Here is a 20,267-nt window from a genome sequence, read left to right as displayed (position 1 = left end):
CTGATTCCCTGGCTGTATGTGTGGTTGCTGAAGTTGAGGCTAGATTGGATGTAGGTGGGCAAGAGTCTTCATTTCCTTTGAAGGAGTTTGATTTTGTTGGAAATATTTGTTTTAACAATTACATAGACTAAATGGAATCCTATTTCTCCAAGTACATAGTAGAGATAATTGGGACCCTCATGGGGAATGGCCCCTACTCTATCAAGCTTGTGAGTAAGTCATGAAATTTGTTCCTTGGTACACACGCAGCCCAGTAGATATGGATCATTTTAGTCAGACTTGCTTCTCCATGTGCAAGCAAACATGTTATTTATGGAAATGGTGAGTGATAGACTGATAACAAGTGCCTCCATTGACTTCTTTTTGGAAAAACAACAAATGTGGGGATAAATAAAACCTAATTCTGTTCTAAAATTAAGGGATAGAAAATTCGAATCATGTGAAGCGTGTGTAGCCCACTGCTTCTGTAAGGAGCCCACACAAACCGGCCAGATTGAATGAGTGTTAGAGATGGAAGACAGGGAAGTGTTTACTGCCCTGCAACTTGTTCTTTTGATTCAGAGACAGTGGTGAAGTCCTTCTCTTAAGCCTCTTCCGCTGCCCTGGCCACAGTGTGGAAGCTAGAGTTACGCTGCGGTGAACGCTGACATAGGTTCTTTGAGGGAAGTGGAGACTTTTCACATGAAAAAGTGCATCTTTTCAATGGTATTTATCCCTCGAGAGATGAACTCTTAGAGTAACATCTTGAACCATGATGCCAGAAAACTCCTCTAAAAATCCCTGGGCAAACTTACTTAACCCTTGCCAAGTGTGCTTGCCACAATTGTCAGGATTCTAGATCCAGGCCATGAATTACACTCTCAATTCAGAATTGAGAAAGTGGGTATATTGTGCTCGCTCCTGTTATTCTTTATTACTTTTAAAGTTATTACTTTATTACTTTTAAAGTATATTGTGCTCCCTCCCGTTATTCTTTGTTACTTTTAAACACAAAACACATTAAGTCTTGTGTTTCTTCAACTCTGCAATCACAGCATCTCAAATACCACTGTTCATTCTGGAGAGGCTGGCTCTCTGGTATTAAGAATGAGCAGAGGAGAGATTTTCACATGCTCTAGATGGGGGCTTTTAAAGTCATGTTGAAGAAAACACCACGGGACAGTGGCCTGCTGCAGTTGTAGGACACCAGAACTGAGGAGGGTACCCCATGAAGTATGCCTGGTCGGTTGAATCCCCTCAGGATCTATGATGTTAAAGGAAAATATTTTACAGAAAAGGTCAGAAAATGAAAATGTCAGAAAGTCACCCGTTTGTTTTGCTAGTTCTCTACTTTTATTACCAACTATATTTTCTTTCCCCAAATATACTGGGTCAGATCCTGCTGGGTGAGTAAACTACTTATTGGGTAAAAGTTAGCTTCTTTTGACTGTAAAATATATTATACCTTGAAACATATTTGATTTTGTTCCAGGGATAAAAATAGGACCTTTTATTATATTTCTAGAGAAGAGGACTTAGGTTTGGTATTTAAAGAGAGAAAACTCCAGGGAGAAAAAGGAAAGATTAAAACAATCCCATAGTCTCAAGGTGTGCTTTTTAAAGTCCTACTGGGGTAGTGGAGTCTGGCTGGCAGGGCAAGGTTGAAGTTGAGAAAACGTGCGATTCTAGGTGAAAATCTTAGTCCTTAAATCTCGAGTCAGGCTAAAACAAAGATTAAATTAGTGAAATGGGAAATGAGACCCAACTCCTAAAATAAGTGGAAATTTGGGATGAAATCTGCCATCTTTATTTCTGGACTTCTGGATAGTCTCTCTCCCAATCTCCCTGAGCTGGGAACCAAAGTGTATTTCTCTTTTTGGGTGGATCTTATGGCTTAGTGGCAATTCACATCAGACTCGAAGAATCTGGGTAGTAGTGTTTTTAATTTCCTAGCTGTTCTTAGCCTAACAAAGGGAATGAATACTAAGTAAATCAGAAATATATTAAAAAACCAAAATCCTTAGACATCATCATCAATTTTATTTATAAAATTAGTGGAAGTTTTCCCTTATGTGTCAATTTGATTTTTACATAATACATTGTGGAATTTTGGGAGCAAGTAATTGTCTGTTTTTCTTTTGAAAAAGTGCTTGAGAAATTTGTTTCCTGTTTATTCAGTTATTCTGTCATTGGCATGTTTAATTGAAAATTTTTACTTTATATCATTGGCCATTTTTTGGTAATGTTTTAATGATTTTAGGGAAAAATGTTTTGTAATGATTGCAGGGTTTCCTGAATAACAACTTGTGCTTTCCCTTGATCTGAAGCTTTTATGACTAAAACATTTCTCTCTGACAAATATAGCATAAAATAAATGTTTTGAGGCTAAAGGTTTCATAGAAGTGTTCTTTATTTTTTTTAAAAAATTACTGACAGTTATCCCTTAGATAAATATTATTTCTTTAGCTCTCTGTCAGTGAAGTTTATTCATTCATTCGATATTTCTTGAGCACTTGCTATGAGACACATGTTGAGTATTTAGTAGTGACCAGACACATTCCCGCCCTCATGGAGCCTGTGTTTTTATGACAGTAATCCAATGCTAAATCTATAAAGTGTACTTATAAATAGGAAACGTAAAACAGGACACAGGGAATCAATGTGTGTGGGATGTTGCAGTTTTATGCCAGGTAGTCGGGAAAAACCTCCTGATCATGTGACGTTCTGGTGAAGTCTTGAAGGTGAGGGAGGAAGCCATGTATATCTGGGGAAGAGGATTCTAGGCAGAGGGAACAGGAGGTTCCCCGAGATAGGAATGTGCCCAGTATGTGAGGAATAGCAAGGAGGCCAGAGTGAGTGCTTTGGGAACACGTGTAAGAGACAAGGTCGGGGAGCTCACAGCTTGTGGAGAGCCCAGTAGGCCCTTGTGAGGCCTTTGGCTTGTATTCTGAATGAGATGGGAAGCCACTGAAGGGAGGAGTGCCATGATCTGACTGCCATACATTAAAGGATGCACCGAATGCCGTGTGGGAAAAAGCTGTAGGAGGGCAAAGTTGGAAGCAGGAAGTCCAGCTGGGAGACTGTTGAAATAATCCAGACAGAAGATGATAGTGAATTGCACCAGTGTTTGCCATGAAGGTGGTGAAAAGTTGTCCCCTCTGGAAATAGAGTTAACAGGGTTTGCATGTTGTATTGAGTCTCAGATGACCCAAAAAGGGTCAAGAATAGACTTGCCATTTTCAGAGATGGGGGAAGACTTGAAAAGGAACAGGTTTGGATGTGGATACAGAGAGGGATCAAAGCTTAATTTTGAATGTTTTCTTGGGACAGCCACTAGACCTTAGACACCTACCTAGCAAAGTCTCATAAGCAGCTGGACAGCTGGATTCTTGGACACACACAAATACACACGTCTGCATTACTCATATACACATATACAAGGTCGAGGGGGTCCAGGCTAGAGTTAAACATTTTCTATACAGAAATCTGTAGATGTATCTAAATCCATGAGATAAGACAGGATAATAGCATCTGGGAAGTCAGTATGGAAAGGAAAAGGCTACAAAGACTGAGCTCTAGGGCTTCCTCTGGACAGGGTCATGAGGAGCCGTGGCCAGCGAGGCAGGAGAGAACCGTGAGAGAACAGGATAACCTAGAAGCCAAGTAAAGAAAGAGTAGCGGGCTTCCCTGGTGGCGCAGTGGTTGAGAGTCTGCCTGCCGATGCAGGGGACACGGGTTCGTGCCACGGTCCGGGAGGATCCCACATGCCGCGGAGCAGCTAGGCCCGTGAGCCATGGCTGCTGAGCCTGCGCATCCGGATCCTGTGCTCCGCAACGGGAGAGGCCACAACAGTGAGAGGCCCGTGTACCACAAAAAAAAAAAAAAAAAAAAAAAAAAAGAGCACAAAGCAGAGTGGTTCTTCTGTGTCAAATAGGCTGGAAGTTTGAGTCATAAGGAGCCAGAGGATTTACTGTTGGTTTTGGTAACATGGGGGCCAGTGGTGACCTTCACAAGGGCAGCTTTGGTGAAGGGTTGACAGCAAAAGCTTGGCTGTGGCAGGTTCAAGAGAGAATGGGAGGGGAGGTGGTGGAGGCAGCCAGTAGGGCAGCTCTTTTGAGGGGCTTTTCTTTAAGGAGAGCTGGGAAATAGAGTGGCAGCTGCAAGAGGGTGGAATGGGGACCATGAGAGGAGAGGTGTTTTCGACAGATGGGGCACACAGTACAGCGGGTTTGCCTGCTGATGGAAATGAATGGGGAGGAAGTCTTTCGGCAAGATAGGAAGGGGATGCATTGCTTTAGTGGAAGGGTTGGCCTTAGGTAGAACCACCTCCTTCATCGGGAGGAAGGCAGGACAACTATAGATCCAGGTAAGTTGGTAGGCCTGGCTTCGTAGCTTCTATTTTCTCCATGAAATAATAAGTGAAGTCATACTTGAGAGTTAACTAGTTAATCATCTGCTGCATTTCTGCCAAATGAATATTTTGGGGACTGTCGTTACATTTCTAAACATGGCTTATGTTTAGTACCTGCTTTTTGAGAAATAAGCAATTCTTCAAGAAACTCAGAATATATCCAGAAACATATTCTTGTATTAAATGATTTAATATACTCGCCTTCTTTGCCTCACTATAGGCCTGTCTCTTTACATGTATAAAAAAGGAAAGAAATCATACATGTATCTGCAAGAGATGAGTAAGTGATACAGTTTCCTTCAGTGAATATTAAGGGAACATGGAAAAGAGGAGGAAGCACAGATGTTTTACTTTATATCACCTGTGTAGAAACTCTTTCTCTACCTCTTCATTTAGTTAGTTCTATGTGGAAAAACTACAAGAGGTGGTTCTGGAAAGTAACCCTAGATTCTGATCTGAGGAAGTGCCCACAGCAGAGCTAGAGATCTCTGAGTTTCCTTCCCTCTTGGAGAATTTTCCATGACTGGGGCAATCTGATGAAGTAATAGATTTGATACTGATTTCTATTTACATAGCACCTTTAGGAGGAACAGAGTATTCTGTGGGCATTATTTTAAGAGTCCTGGAGGAGTTCAGCCAGCCTGGAGAGCTGAACGATCAAATCTTGTTATTCTAAGCATTATTTAATACGTTTATGATTTGTCCTTCAAAGAATTCTTGGCCTCCCGGCAGGCAATGGATTGCGCAATGGGGGAATGAGCTGTTAGCTCAGTTTTTCTCCCACGTGACCTGGGTACTGAATTGGCTCCGAAGTCCCACTCAGTCAACAGGGCAGGATGCTTCTCCTTCGCAGAGGACACTGCTGGCGCTGGCTGGCCTCCCCTTGTTGAAGTTGGATGAATGCTGACGCGCTGTCGCAGTATTCTGATTGAATGCAGAGGCGAGACTCTTTGTTCATGACCTCTGATGGGAGTCTTGAACTTGTTATATTTATTTCTTTAGCTGCCTTTGCTCTTGGTCACATCCTAGTTTAATGACCGAAAGATGGCAGCTAGGCTGAAGTCCATTTGTCAAGAACAGTGTTCACATTTTTGAATTTTGCTCTGTCGTTAATGATTGGGAAGCAGAAATGAAAGCTTTTTATATTGGGGAGGGTATCGGCTCCACTTCCATCCCATTTGACGTTCAGTCTGAACGTCTGTGGTTTGTTTTAACCCACGTGCCAGCACCTCTTCTTGGAGGTATGAATGCACACAGGGTCTGGCAGAAGCTGCAGACGGGATGTTGACTTTTGAGTGTCTTGACTGACTGACTAGGAGGCCCAGTGGAGGTGCTGTGTGGCTCCAGGCAATCTGTTTCTAGCCAAGGACTCTAAAACCCAAAGTTTAAAAGTGCCTGGTTCACATTTCTGGGGCTGATTTACCTACAGGGTAACTCACATGTTTTTGTCAGAGGGACCAAGCAAGAAAACTGTGCCAACAGTTGCCCTGTTAACTCCTGACTCGTCTGACTTTGGCTTCGCAGATTTGTAATTCTTAATCAGCCAATGGGTGCAGCTAGGGATGATCTTCTTCCACTGATTTGACCCGTGGGCTTCACTCTCATCACTGGTGAAGCAAGGCTCTTGGACCAGAATGGCCTCCAGCATCCTGTGGGCCCCGATCTCTGTGGGGTTGTACAGTCATCCTTTGAGTCACTTGGTTCCACATTTACTGGGTTACCTACTTTACAGAAGGCACTAGGGGTCCTTAGGTATTAATTTATTCAAGGCATTTGAGGAAGATGCCTCTTAAACAGCAAATGGCCTGTGTAGGAAAGGCCACTGTCACTGAAGTCCCACTGAACTCTTGAGAGATGAGTAGTATTGTCTTCAGCTTGTCACATTGAGGAATTTGAAACTCAGAGCACTGTATGTTAGTTTTGTGTGCTTTAAAACTTAAACTCTTTACACAATACCCTAGATAATGTGGAAATGATTTTAAAGTAATGGAAATGATTTTAAAGGAGCAAACACAGGAGAGAATATTATCTAATGCATTTAATGTTTACGGAGATCCTCTCAGAGCTATGGATGACAATCTAGTGTCAAACAGGTAAGTTTTTCAATGCTGACTTTGAGCTTGTGGAAAACTTAACTAATAATAATGGAGAAGTATTACAAATGCTTCCTGTAGACACAAGAGGATCATCTGAGAGTATAAGGGTCTCTTTTAGAATTAGATTACTTTATAGCAGAATGCTTATAAAACACGAGGGGGGAAATATGAAATAAAATATATTTTCTGCTTCCAAGAAGATGTGAACATTATAAAAATCAGAATTAAGTCATATGAAACTGTCTCTGCCTCTTGAAAATACAGATGATTCCAGGCCAAAAAGAATTTTTTTGGGCAAAGAAACATACTAAGTTTTTTAAAAACAATAAGCCCAGAGAATCTCAAGTGCCTATAAAGTGACTACTATAGCTGGGAGGTAACATGGGCATAATGATGAAGGGCTTGCTTTCTTTGGATGTCTCAGTTCGCTGAAGTGAGCATAATTTAGGTGATGGTATGAGCATCTGCATGGCAGCTGCTGGTACTGAAAGTTAATGCCAGAGAAGACAAAATAGTTGGCACACCATTTCCAACTTCATTATTGTTCCAAGGGCCAGAAAAAAAAATAGAAGTTTATATTCTTTTGAAGTGGGACGATGTTGTCTCTTTTTTGTCTTGGGCTTCACACACTTACACACACACAGTATTCTCAAGATATTTGTAAGCTTGGTCTGACAACTTAGAGTAAGCTGATTTTTTTTTCTTCTACTGTTAAAAAAAAATCAAACTAGGTGAGTTTTGTCTGTTGTAGAATCAGCATTCCATTATAGTTTTTAAAATTTATGAGGTATAGTCCTAGAGAAATTTTAAATGTCCTGAAAACATTTAAAGCACTGGTTTGAAAACTGTGTGTCTTTAAATAAAGTTTTATTGGGACATAGCCACACTCATTCATTGACATACTGATTTTGACAGTCTGCTTTCCTGCTACCGCAACAGAGTTGAATAGTTGCAACAGAGTCCTTTAGGCCTACAGCTCTAAAATATTTACTATTTGGCTGTTTGTGGAAAAAGTTTCTGGATGCCGTCTTGCAAGGGGCTGGAAGACCTGGTTGGCCACTAGGATATCTTCCCACCCCAGACTATGTTTCTTGATCTCCTGCATTAGAACCACGGGTGAATGAGAAACAGTCTTGGAAAACCACTTGAAAAGAACTGAGGGTATTTCTGCTCCAGAAGAATCATTTTCTTTTCAGCGAGAGGGCCAACCCAAGTGGATCTCTTCAGGTCCCTTGTAACTTCAGCTTTCTTGGCTTCTGTGGTACTGTCTGTGAGGAACTGAAGGGCTGTCAGGTGGAAGAGGCATTAGATTGTGAGAATGTGGGGAGGTGAATTAGGATTAATGGGTGCAGCTGACTGTGAGGACAACTTCAGCTTAAGAATAGCACTTGTTAGGGACTGCCCATAACTAGAATGTGCCATCTTAGCGGGTAATGAGCTCCCTGTCACTAGCGATGTTCAAATAAAAGTTGTCAGAAAACCTTTGATGTGCCATTCCAACCTTGAAATTCTAACGGCTCCTTTGGTTAAGGTTTTTGTTTCCAAGCTCAGATTTGACCACAGTTTATTTTATTGTGGGCCTTTAGAGGCTTCTTGGATGATTTTCTGAAAACACAATGCTGGTCAAACCAAAGCAATATAAAGGGGGAGAATCTCTTCTGTTGGGCAGGGGATGGTAGAAGATAGGCTGACCCAAAGGCAGGCTTTCCTTTGCCCACTGCAGTAACACAGTGACCACAGGAAGGGCACTGCTTCCAATCAGCCTTAAAGCTTCAAAGATGAATCATGTGTCTTCCGCTGTCTTGAGCTGCTGCTACCATTTTTGCTTTCTGCCTAGGCTCCTGGGAAGCAGAAGGACCTGGCTGGGGGCATTTCACAAATGTGGATGTCAAAATAGGGTTTCTGTATTGTGCTTTGCCTGAGTTTATATTGGGGCCTGGCTGCAAGTGGCAATCCTGGACGAGGCCGTCCCACCTCTGTGCAACTCTGTTGTTACTGCACAAAAGCATCCGTAGACAGTATGTAAATGCATGAGTGGCTGTGTCCCAATAAAACTTTACTTACAAAAGTAGGCGGTGGGCCAGATTTGATCCCAGGGCCGTTGCTTGCTGACCCCTGATAAACATTGAAAGTTAAAACTGGCTGGAAAACATCATTTCTAATTCTCTCATGTTTTGGAGAAAAGGTGAAATGACAGGTCCAGAGTCATAGCATGGCTGAGCCAGGATGACCACCCAGAATCTGACTTGAAGATGAGTGTCCATTATGTGATATTGTGCTGCCTCTGCTGTGTAACAGGTGACAGCAACTGGTTTTTAAAAGAGGGCTGTATGAATGAAAGAAATACCTCCTTTAGGTGGCTTGTGAGGAGCCGCAGTGAGACCTCCAGGGTGGCATTTTAACCGAGGCAATCCTTTAGCCCGGGGCCTTGGCCTCCCTTTCTTAGATGGACCCTGTTCACAGTAAAACAAAATATAGGTTGCATAAATTTATATGGAGAAGGAGTGCCCGGAGTTGTGAAAAAGCACTGGGCTCCTGCAGCTGCGTCACAGGATTTGATCACTTCAGCTGGGAGTGCCAGGAGATTTGAGACAGATGTTTTCAGACATGCTGCATGCCTAAAACATTTCCAGGGGTCGGGCTGCAAATAGTGACTTAATAAGTGGAGGAACAGGGAAAGTATGCAAGTCGAGGACACAAGAGTTTATTCACCACTAGGTGCACGGCCAACCTCTGTGCATTACATCTGCCTGTCAGGGCTGGCTCTTTCATCTGTCGTGCCCTCCGTACTGCTCTTTGTCTGCCCGTGAATAAAGTGCAGCATTGTGGTTAGTAATCCCACTCCAGTGACTCGACTTCAAATGTGGTTTTGGAGTGCATCCCAGAGTTCTGTTTGCTAAGCTTCCTACTCCTGTTTCAGAGACACCACTGGATACAGAGCAGCGAGCACTAAAGGCTTCCCTCTTTCCTTAACCTGTCGGGTTGTGGGCTCTCTCTTTCCCCCTCTCCCTCCTTTCCTTTCTCTTTTTCCTTTTTTTTTTATAACCTTCCAAGGCAAGTTCATGGATACTAAGCTGATGTGTTTGTTGTTCTTTTTCTCCCTGCCTCCACTCCTAGTGAGTAACCACACTGGCCGCATCAAGGTGGTCTTTACTCCGAGCATCTGTAAAGTGACCTGCACCAAGGGCAGCTGTCAGAACAGCTGTGAGAAGGGGAACACCACCACTCTTATTAGTGAGAACGGTCACGCTGCCGACACCCTGACAGCCACGAACTTCCGAGTGGGTGAGTTCTAACTGTCCTTACCGACTAGAGTTTGAGCTCGTAGCATTTAGACACCCCCTCCATTCACCCTCCTCTCTGCTTGAATGGGTTTCTGTCTATGAGTACGCATAGGCTGCTTTCACGAGATCCTTTAAATTACTTTCGGAATAATGTTTCACTTGGTATTTGGTTTCTGAGAGAGATGGCAAGGAGAGTATTGCCCCTAATTGTTTATCATGTGTACAGCCTTGTGGTGATGGGGAGGTATCAGTAGGACAGAAAGCAAGAGGCTTTAGATTAAGACCCTAATGTACAGCTTGCAGGGATCCATTTCAAATTTTATCTGCTCAGTGATAAGTAGAATTTATGTTAGATTTGAATCATGTTATAAAATTGGGATGGTAGTGATTAAGTTTAAACTTGTATGTCATACATAGCCAGGTTCTAAAAAGTTTCTAAAAATTGTCAAAAATCTGTATTTCAGTTGTAGAAAGGGATACAGACTTGCATCTTTTGCCACGTTTCTGCTGTGTATCAAAAGGCTAAATTATAAGTTGATATATGACATGGATTTGGGGGAAGATATGCTAGTGGATTACTGTCAGCACTTAAAGCCTTTTAATCTTTCATAATTTAAATATGAACTGTGGTAGTTACTGCAAAAAGGCTTTTTACTTTTAAATTCTTGTTTCTTTTTTACTACTTTGGAAATGGAGAAAGTATTGCGGACCACTGAATGCTGTCACACTGCCATGTTGTCATGCAATATGGTATTTTTGTCACGGAAAAATGTCTTTTATTATTTTTTGACCAATTATGGTTTGCCATGTGTACTCAAATAATCACAGACACCCATGATACTTTATGAGTTACTCACAAGAATAACCCGAATGTCAGACAGATAATAACACTGGCTAGATCTGGTCTTTTTATGGAATATTGCTGTTTAGTCTTGAGAGCATGTGTCTAGGGGGTGGCAGGGGGTGTCTGTTTCAAACTGATTTCCATCGAGACAAAATACAAGGAGGCAGTTTGAAGTCCTTATTAGCTCTTTGATTATCCTCCTGTTTTACTGTGACTCCAGTTTCTTTTGAGGTCAAAGCACTGCTCTTCATAGTCTATACTTGGAAAAAAACATGTGCCCATAGATACTATTTAAAGGGGTGTTGTTAATTTCCTGGCTATGATAGGGGTACTTCAGGCATATTTTTTAAAAGAATTTAACTGTTAGGTGCCAAATGCCACATTATGCTTTAGCAGGACAGAGAGCTGAGTCTAATGGGAAGTGTGTTAAACTGATGATCAGGAAACTAGATTCTGGTCCTGCCAGTAACTAGCTAATCCACAGGGTGCGACAGTTAATATTTCTGGACCTTAGTGTTTCTCATCCATAAAATAAATGGCTTCTATTTAGTGATGTCTAAAATTCAGTCCATCTCTAAAATCCTAGGATTTTTTATCAGTAATAAGCAAAATTGTTTTTCAGCTATTTTACAGAGCTATAGACAAGGAAGAGAAAAAGCAATTCCCAATTAGGTTATTACGGGCTAAATGGCTTATTCCCATTTTTACTTTCCTTGATTGCCTTCCTTAGTCTCATTGCTTTTTTTCCTCCATCATCATCGATAATGTCTGCTCCTCTTCCTTTTGGCATTTTTCATAAACCTTTACAGTAGGAATGACAAAGCAATTGGGTGGGTGGTAATTTTTTGGCTTACAGTGTATTCACTTCAAAACTAAATATTTGAAGGCTTTGAGAAGCAGAGGAAGTCTACTTGTTAAAGCATGCTGCACACTTTCCTCTCTGGCATTAGAGCAGATGTTTAGGAACAGGATACACACAGCCTATTCAAAATACAAAACGGAACACAACTATTTACCAAAAAAATCTCAAAACTGGCACTAAAACTCTGCCACAAAAGGATTGGCAAAGTAGTTTAATTTTTAAAAATAATAGTAAAAGGGAGAGGGCATAGTAATGACTAGTTTCAAATTGGAAATCATGGGAATTGTTTCATTTATATCCTGAGCTATTTCTCTTCTGTACTTCAATTCAAATATAGGGTAATCTGACAGACAAGTTTTAAAAATTATTTTACTGAAGATGGTAATTTTGTAGAATTTAGAGATTATGATTCTCTAGAAATACAGAGAATTTCAAAATTCATTTTTAGGCATGTAAGATATCTTCTGGGGATTTACTGGTTTAGTATAATTTTATTACTTACAGGAAGTGGTTTTCTAATTGATTTTTTCTCACTATATTCACAATATGTTAAATCTTTTGACAAATAAGATGTGTTACATGGAAAACAGTAGTTTGAGGACAATTCAAAATGTATTGTAACTTGTCAGCTACTCTTTAGCCTCTGATATTTAAGGCTACTAAAAGGTGGGGACTGACAAACTTTAAGGGTCCAGATAGTAAATATTTTATACTTTGCAGCCCATACAGTGTGCGTCACAAGCACTCAACCCTGTGTGGTAGCGTGACAACAGCCAGAGATGGTAGGTGCAGGAAGGGTGTGGCTGCATTACAAAAACAGTCAGTGGGCTGAATTTGACTCCAGTGCCAGCGTTTGCTGACCCCTGCCCCAAGGAGTCAAAATAATACAGGGAAAAACCATATAGATTTCACAGTTAAGGCACCTTAATTAAATAATCCATTTTGATGATCAGAAGAACAGAAATAATTTTTAACATTTCCATGGTGATGTCCAGTTATTTTGAAAGAGGTAGAATGGATATTATTGTTACCATTTTTTTGGACAAGGAAACTGAGGTACACTGGCTTAAGTGAGTCTCCCTTCATTACACAGCAATTCAGTTAGCTGGGACTAGAGCCCAGGTCTCCTTGTGTCGTCTTTAACTCTCTGGGGTCTGACTGTGATGTGTAGGAGGGACAAGTAAAGGAAGAACCTGAGGGAGTTGGGTTTTCTGGGAAAGCCGGATGGTATAACAGAGAATTAGCAACCGGGAGTCAAATAGCCCTGGGTTCGAATGCTGGCTTCTTCATGTCCATTGGTCAAGTCCATTGGCTTCTTCATGTCCATTGGCATCACGTCCATAGATGCTTTCACCTATTGTGATGTGGTGCTTACCTGGCTCACTGTCCTTTCCAGGTTCAGGTCACTCATCCACACAGTGCAGGTGATAATAGGTGGTGGGTTTAGTAGGCACAGGGGTGACATAGGTTCCTTCCTCCCTTTTTTGTGCTGCTCCTGTTTTTTCTTTCTGGTCTATGGTGACTATGAGTCTGGGCTGGTCAGATGTGAGAGGCAGGTGCATTTCTTGTGACAAGGAAGCATGTACTCTCTTTTCCTGGGAATTCAGTGGGAGAAATAACCTTAACTTCTACTTAATGTGATCTAAAAGTGAGGCCTGAATGAAGATGATGTCCAAGGGAAGTACTCTGAGATTCTAAGATAAACTCATTTTTGTGAATGTGATGCTGACATGATATAACAGAATATTTACATTAAGGGGAATTTTCTGTAAAGCAAACTCTAAATACCACTTTTGTTTTGGCATTTTGACCTTTGCCTCCTTGCACTTTCCTGCCTTTGCCTTTTTACAAAATGGAAACATATCCCCAGTTTTAATGGCTTCTTTGCATTCCATGGGGGGTATAATGAAGATGACCTCCTGGGACTTTTAAGTTGTTGCTTATAGAGTTATAAGTTTCTCTATTAAGAAGAACATAGGAATTCTCTGTTGCCACAAGTAGAATATTTCAAATAAAATAATACTGTTGCTTGGCCTATCTTACTTGTAGAGAGAGAGATTTAAAGACAATCACAATTGCTAAGCTAACACATTTGGTTTATGTGATGCTGCTTTTCTCTGAGGAGTTATGAGGGACTCATGTTCCATTAGCACCAATTGAATACTGATAAAAAGTATTTGAGAATTTAAAAACTATGATCCCATGTTATTTCACTTGGTGCTTGCTTCCCCTGAGAGAGGTAAATGGTAGTATCCATATTTTATAGATGTGAGTACCAAGGCTTTAGTGGTTTGATCAAAGGTGACTTTAAGTCAGGTTTTCTTATTCCAGAGTCTAAAAACCTCTTCTCTTCCTGTGTTGCCTCCTATGACCATGTGTTAAGTGATTATGTAGACAACATTGTGCTAGATTTTCCAGGACAAGAAAATCGTAAAGCTGCCCTTGAAGAACTTATGCTTTGAGGAGGAGATGAGGAGTGTATGTAAATAACCCTCATTTAAGGTAGAAAGCTCATAGCAGGACCTCAGAAGAGGAGATACCACTTCTAGCTGAGGAGGAATACTTTGAGAGAGAAGGGATGGCATGGGACTTTTCAGTTCAGTTCTTTGTGCTCTCCCCAGCTGCTAAACATGTTGGCTCACAGTAGGAGTAGGTTGTCTGACGGCAGACTGATGGGGGCAGTGCAACTTGACCCAATGATACGTTCCAAAATAAAGATGGATGGGAAGGGATTGGTAAAGTTGATAAGGGAAGGAAGAATTTACCCATTTGAATGAGGCATGGAGACTTGCAGGCACAGGTGGTTTGTGGAAATTGAGAGGAGTTGCATTTACTGGTGAAAGCATGAAAGGCAGTCATCCTGGATGGCAAGTCTGGGAAGGTAGACTGGGGCACGGCTGTGGAGCACCTTGAATTTCAAGCTTAGGAATTTGTCTTTTACTCTTTCAGAACTTACTGAAGAAGTTCTCTGAAAAGGGGACATTGATATTTATCATTCTGAAAAAGAGAGAGGGAAGGTTTCTCAGTTTTTTAGGCAGGAAACTAGTGATCTAATAGTCTAAATAAGCTCTGAACAGCCCATGGTAATGATGACAACCTCTAGATGCTTTCACCTATTGTGAGGTTCCTTTGCTGCCCTACACTGGGAATCTCCCCATGTATGTCAGAAAGCCAACTCAATACTACAGTGTTTTGGGGTGGAATGGAAGCGTCCTTGATGCTACACTCATTAGGTAGGTTCTCCTCATAAGGATGGAAAAAAATTCACTCTCAATGAGGCATTAAATAAACCAACATCACTGCTCAGTCGGGAGAAGCATTGAGACTTTTTGGGGAGCGGCTTAGTTCAGACACTGAGTCCTTCACCTTCTTATCATTGTTTGGATCCCTTGGTGTTTATCCAGCACAGAAACCAGTGAAAGGCAACATGTCACTCTTTGAACTGGTGCATATAGTTTCCCCTTAACACATTGTACAGGTTTTATGTTTTTTAAAGATTAGCCAATACAATACTAAGAAAATGGTTGCCTTTCATTTGGGCAAGTTAGAGTGCTTACGAACTTGTGCAGCTACTCCAAAATATATTTAGCCTCATAAAATTATCTTCTAATACTGAGTAAATGTCATAATGTTGAGCACTGCCTTTATTTAAGTTGTGAAGCACCCTTAAAAGGCAACGTTATTCATCTACCATATACTTACTGAGCACCTACTATGTGCCAGGAATTGGTTTAAGCTTTAGGAATATATAGCAATGAATAAAATAGGCAAAGTCCTTGCTCTCCTGCTATATTAAAAACATGTGGCTATATATCAATAATATATGAACCTTTAGGACATTATGTTGAGTGAAATGAGCCAGTCACGAGAAGACAAATACTCTGATTCCACTTATGAAATATCTAGAATAGTCAGATTCTTAGAGAAAGAGAATGGTACTTGCTGGTGTTGGTGGAAGGGGGGAAATAAGGAATTATTTCATGAGTACTGAATTTCAGTTTTGAAGGTAACATTCGAGAGAGTATATGAATATATAATACTTAACACTACTGAACTGTACACCTAGAAATGGTTAAGATGGTAAATTTTACGTCACATGTATTCGACCAAAATTTTTAAAAACGACAAAAGAGTGTACATTACTGTCAGATGTATACTATCAAAAATATACTGTCAGAAACATTATATATGATATAATGTCAGGTAGTGATAGATGTCATGAAGAAATAAAAAGTTGAGAGAGGGAAGATCATGGGGAGTGTTGGTGGGAGGTATGGATCACTATTTCGGGCATGTTAGGAAGGGCTCCCTGGTTAGATGCTACGTAAGCAGAGACTTAAATGAAGTGTGAGTGATGAGCTCTTGGAGGGAACATCACACACTTAATAATCTAACTCTGTGACTGTGTTTGTTTTTTTATTTAAACTGTAGAGCCTCTCCAAAGGCTGGTGTGAGAAGCATTTATTCATACTCTTCCAAATGTCATTTTGGGTTAGGTTTTAGTGATGTGTATGGTATCAGGGAATCATATTTAATAATATCTTTAGATAAAGAGCCTCATGTACAGAGGATAGAGCCAAGCAAGTCTCGTCCCCTGGGTGGAAAAATGGTCCTGGAATTATTGCAAAAGGAATCTTGGTTATTTATAATAAAAAAAAAGGATAGGGTCTTAGATGTAGAAACAAATTACCAAAAAAGCTGTGTCACTTCTTTCTTCAACATTATTTTGTAAAAGACAGATGACATGATTTTTGGCTGGAGCTTTTAAGTAAGGGAAATAAAATCCATTTTGTTTATGAGGGGTGTGTGTGTGTGTGTGTGTGTGTGTGTGTGTGTTAGGGGGAGGGTAGTGAGTGGAAGGGAGCTTCATGGAAAGGTAGTTCCAGGGGTTGGTCGGACCAAGGAAGAGCAATAGGTTGACCCTAAAAGCCAAAATTGGGAGAAAATGGGGTGCTATTTGATTGAAGATGCAGATTCCTGAAGCCAGGAAAGTGAGGGGCATCAGAGTGGGTAGTAGAGAAAGTATGTCTGTAGTCAGAACAGTTTAAAAAAAATATACCTTAGGTAAAAGAGGGTTCAGCAGTCTGCTGGCTCTGTGAGAAAGTCATGTGTGATCGATTGCTGCTTTTAAGCTATGTCTGGCCTGTATCATGGGGGTGGATGGGACTTCTTAAAGGAGTCTTGCTAGGCTAGCCTAGGATAAATGACCTTTCAAAATTCCTTGGAGTCTGCAACACAATGTCACAAAGCATGTGTTCTTTCCTAGTCTGTCAGCTTGAGCATGTGGAATGATCTTTGGAAAACTCCAGACTGCTTAGCATAGCACACGGGGCCCCTCCAGGATCAGCTGCCGCCTGGCCCCCTGGCTGTGCCCCTTTCTCTCTGCTTCTGCCAAACTGAGCCTCTAGGGGTGCCAAGGTCCCCCAGTGCTCCAAGCCTTCTGTGCCTCTGTTCACACTGATGCCTCTGCCTGGGGGGTGTGCTCCCCCACCCAGTCTGCCTGGGCATCACCCACTGCTTCTGCAAGAGTCAGCCAAGCACCACTCAGGCTACAGAGCCTCACTTCCCTTACTTGTTGCCATGCCTATTTCTTCCACTGAGCTCCAGACTGGGGACAGGGCCCTGTCTGCTTCACGCTGGTGTCCCCAGCGCTGGTGTAGTACCTCACTTGGGAGATGCTTAACTCATTCTGGTTGACAGAGTACATTGTCTCTGCAGGTGCCCACGTGAGGGTGGCATGTACACACCTACCCAGCACAGCTTCTTCGGGACTTCTTGGGCAACTGAAATCGCAGGAGCAGAATAATCATCTGAGAAGTCTCTACAGGGCTTGGGGTCACAGGAGAGAACACATTCCAGTATCTGCAAGATGCATGAAAAAGGGCACCTTTGTAACACTGTGCTTGGAGTTTGGATTTTACATTTTTAACACTGACTGCAGTGTTCTTTCTACTCAGGGCAAAGTGCAGTTAGATTTCCATACCTTTAGTACAGTTTCCCACTGCACGGCATTCCTGCTTCCCATCCTGCGTCTATCTAAATACTGACAGTCTTTTAAGGAACAACCTCAAGTTCTATTTCAAACACTTCTGTCTGTGCTATTTTTTTTTTTTTCCTATTTTGCCTCTAGTCATTACCATGCCTGTTGACACTCGGTGGTCTAGCTCAGGTGTATTACTGACTGGTCCCAAGACCCTGGGCTGGTGATTGAACCTCTTTGATTCCACGCTGGTAAAATGAATCTGATAATGCCTTGACCTTCCTGTAGAACTGTTCTGGGGCTCACGAGAAGCAGCAGGCTGGTGGTGTATGTGGGTCCCTTGGATTGCCTTGAAGATCTTTCTCTACTTCTGAAAATAACCAATCCTGCTCTTAATTAGCAAACCCTACCTCCTGTGAACTTGGGGAGAGTACTTCCCTTTCCTGGATAGGGTGTGCTACCTGTGTCACACAGAGACGGTGGTTCCTTTGTTTCCTGATCCCTATAGCACAGTAGCATCAAGAAAGACACAGGAGGATGTTTCTAGTACTCCTTCATGTTGGCACTCTACTAGTACCAACTCCACTAGTGCGCAGAAGGCTCTTTACTTACATGTAGGCTCGCTCTGGGCGGGTTAGACTACCCACAAAGTATTGTCAGTTACCATCATCACATGGCAGAGACAACCTACTAGCACTGTGCCCACCTCTGCCTCGGATCATGTACCACCTCCTTGAGGGGTTCACTTGCTTACCCAGGAGGCTCTTGCATGTTGCCAAGCCTGCTGGCAAGGGTGAGAGCATTCAAACAACGTAGCAAGCTTTGGAATCAAAAGCTATGGTCAGGAGGAAAAGTAATCATCTTGAAGAGATGGGGCATCCCCAGAGATGTAGGATTATAACATTTGATCCTGCTTTGTGCTGTTCACTTGGCGGTCATCTGTGTCATTTACCTCTGGACTCCTAGGTTGGAGTCAAATTAAAGATGCTGCTGGACTTAAAATAGATATTGAAGTCATATTTATGTGATACAGTATATACCTGCAGCATTTATTGGCTTATGAGTTGGGCTCAGTTTTGCATCTGTTGTCTAAAAGTCGAACATTTGTACCAGCTTGTCATATTCAGGTATATATAATTTTTCCAAGTGGAGGAGGAATAATGAATTTGTATATTGTTGGAAAAACCTCTTGGAACTAACATCACAGATGATGTGAAAATGTTTTTGAGGGCAGCCACACAGTCCTCTTCAGTCTATGCAGTCCAGGAAAATAAAATAACTACCAAATGGGGAAGGATGAAGTTAGTGAGGAAGTTTGTTTGTGATTTATTTCCCAAAGTTATATCACAAAGAAAATGAGATGAGCCAGATGCCCTTCTATTGCCAATTTAATGTAATGCTCTCACTGATGCACTTATTAAAACTCAATTTTCTGTTGAGTTAAAGGGTATGGGTTTAAGGAATGGCTTACTGCTTGACTCTATTATCTTGAATTTAGACTCATGCAATAATTACTGAAAAATTGGCGTGACTGCAGTGTTGGCTTTTTGTAAGATTTGGTGGAAAAAAAGAAAGAACTTTATGCAGTAATGAGAGATTTTTTCACTCTGAGACCAAACTTCAGATGCCCATCAGATTCAATAAAAATTTGTTCTGGATTATGGGGACTTTCTAAGCTTTCCTAGTACAAAAACTCAGCCTAATTTTCATCAAATTTTCCCTAGAAGAGGTAAAAGGGAAACTTGACATTAAAATCCTTTGCAGTGAGGAAAGCAGACCACTGCCCTTTTCCTGGCAAATTAGGAAAGTGCACTAGAACATACTTAAGTCTACTTAGCAAGATTAAAATATGTCACTTTTTGCCACTGCATTGTCCCTTTCTAAAGGAAGGGTGATTTATGAGTCCTTTGGATCTTCTTGTGGTATTAATAACATCTTGAGCCAGCTGTTTTATTGGGTGTACACACAGGGTAATTAGGAACATCTGAGAGTCCTATAATGTGCCCGAAAAACCATCATGCTATATGGAAAAGAAAAAAATAATGTTCATGCCAAAGTTGTGTACTTGATAAATAGATGCATTAGTATTAAACAAAATTTATTCTACCATTTTTGAAAAAGAAGCTAGGCTCTTCAGGCTGAAAATATTCTTTCATTGAAATACACTCATTGCAGAAATCATAACCTTATTTGGTAAAAGACTCCTGACTGTGCTGTTCATACAGTAATTATCATTTCCCTTCTGTCAAACTTCATCATATTATAGACCATTTTCTGCCAGAAGAAGTATTTCTTCTTTTTACCTGGCAGTTACTTGAAAACCTTAGAATTCTGAGGGATCTCATTTAAGGAAATTAACTCTTAGAAACATACTGCACCAGGGACTAATAGTGCCCAATTTGCCTAATAGTCTATCCTAGAAATTGGGTTGGGATTCAAGAGTTCTGGGCTCTATTTTAGCTGGTTATTTGAAATCTGATCTCCAATGGTGGCTGAGTTTGAATATTTGGGTATGCAGCAATCACAGCGGCTAAGTCAGGGTCTGATTTAAATCAGGTCCTGTTCTCTCTTCCCTCAAGACAAAATCTAAGACAAGAAAACCTAACATTTGGTGGTGGCTGGTGAATGGTTCCTTTCATCTTCATTCACAAATAACAAGCCTTTATGAGAAGTCAGTGCTGAGTCAAGCTGACATATCCCAGGCGGCTGTGGACAGGGCTCAAGTTGGAGGCCTCCGGTGTCTTTACAGCCTATCTTGCTCTGCATGTCCCCCCTGGGTGTGCCATTTTTGTCCTTTTTGATCATTTTGAA

At 41.3% G+C, this 20,267-nt stretch overlaps 1 protein-coding gene across 7 annotated transcripts in view; it reads left to right on the top strand.

Annotated features, from left to right (window-relative positions):
• Window positions 1–20,267, top strand: part of LTBP1 (latent transforming growth factor beta binding protein 1) — a 424,505-nt gene that overhangs the window by 163,314 nt on the left and 240,924 nt on the right. For 4 of the 7 annotated variants that reach the window (XM_081253651.1, XM_081253650.1, XM_081253649.1 and 1 more), the window contains one exon: window positions 9,604–9,771. The exons of 1 other annotated variant lie outside the window; for it this stretch is intronic. In XM_081253651.1, coding sequence (XP_081109777.1) covers window positions 9,604–9,771 — 168 coding nt within the window. Of the gene's footprint in view, window positions 1–9,390; window positions 9,772–20,267 lie in introns of those variants that run through there. 2 more of the 7 variants (XM_081253654.1, XM_081253653.1) reach the window with 1 other exon arrangement.

Source organism: Mesoplodon bidens, assembly GCF_964165515.1.
Source record: "Mesoplodon bidens genome assembly, chromosome: 14".
Classification (NCBI taxonomy): domain Eukaryota; kingdom Metazoa; phylum Chordata; class Mammalia; order Artiodactyla; family Ziphiidae; genus Mesoplodon; species Mesoplodon bidens.
The sequence above is the reverse complement of the archived record's forward strand: the minus strand, read 5'-3'. Positions and strand labels throughout refer to the sequence as shown.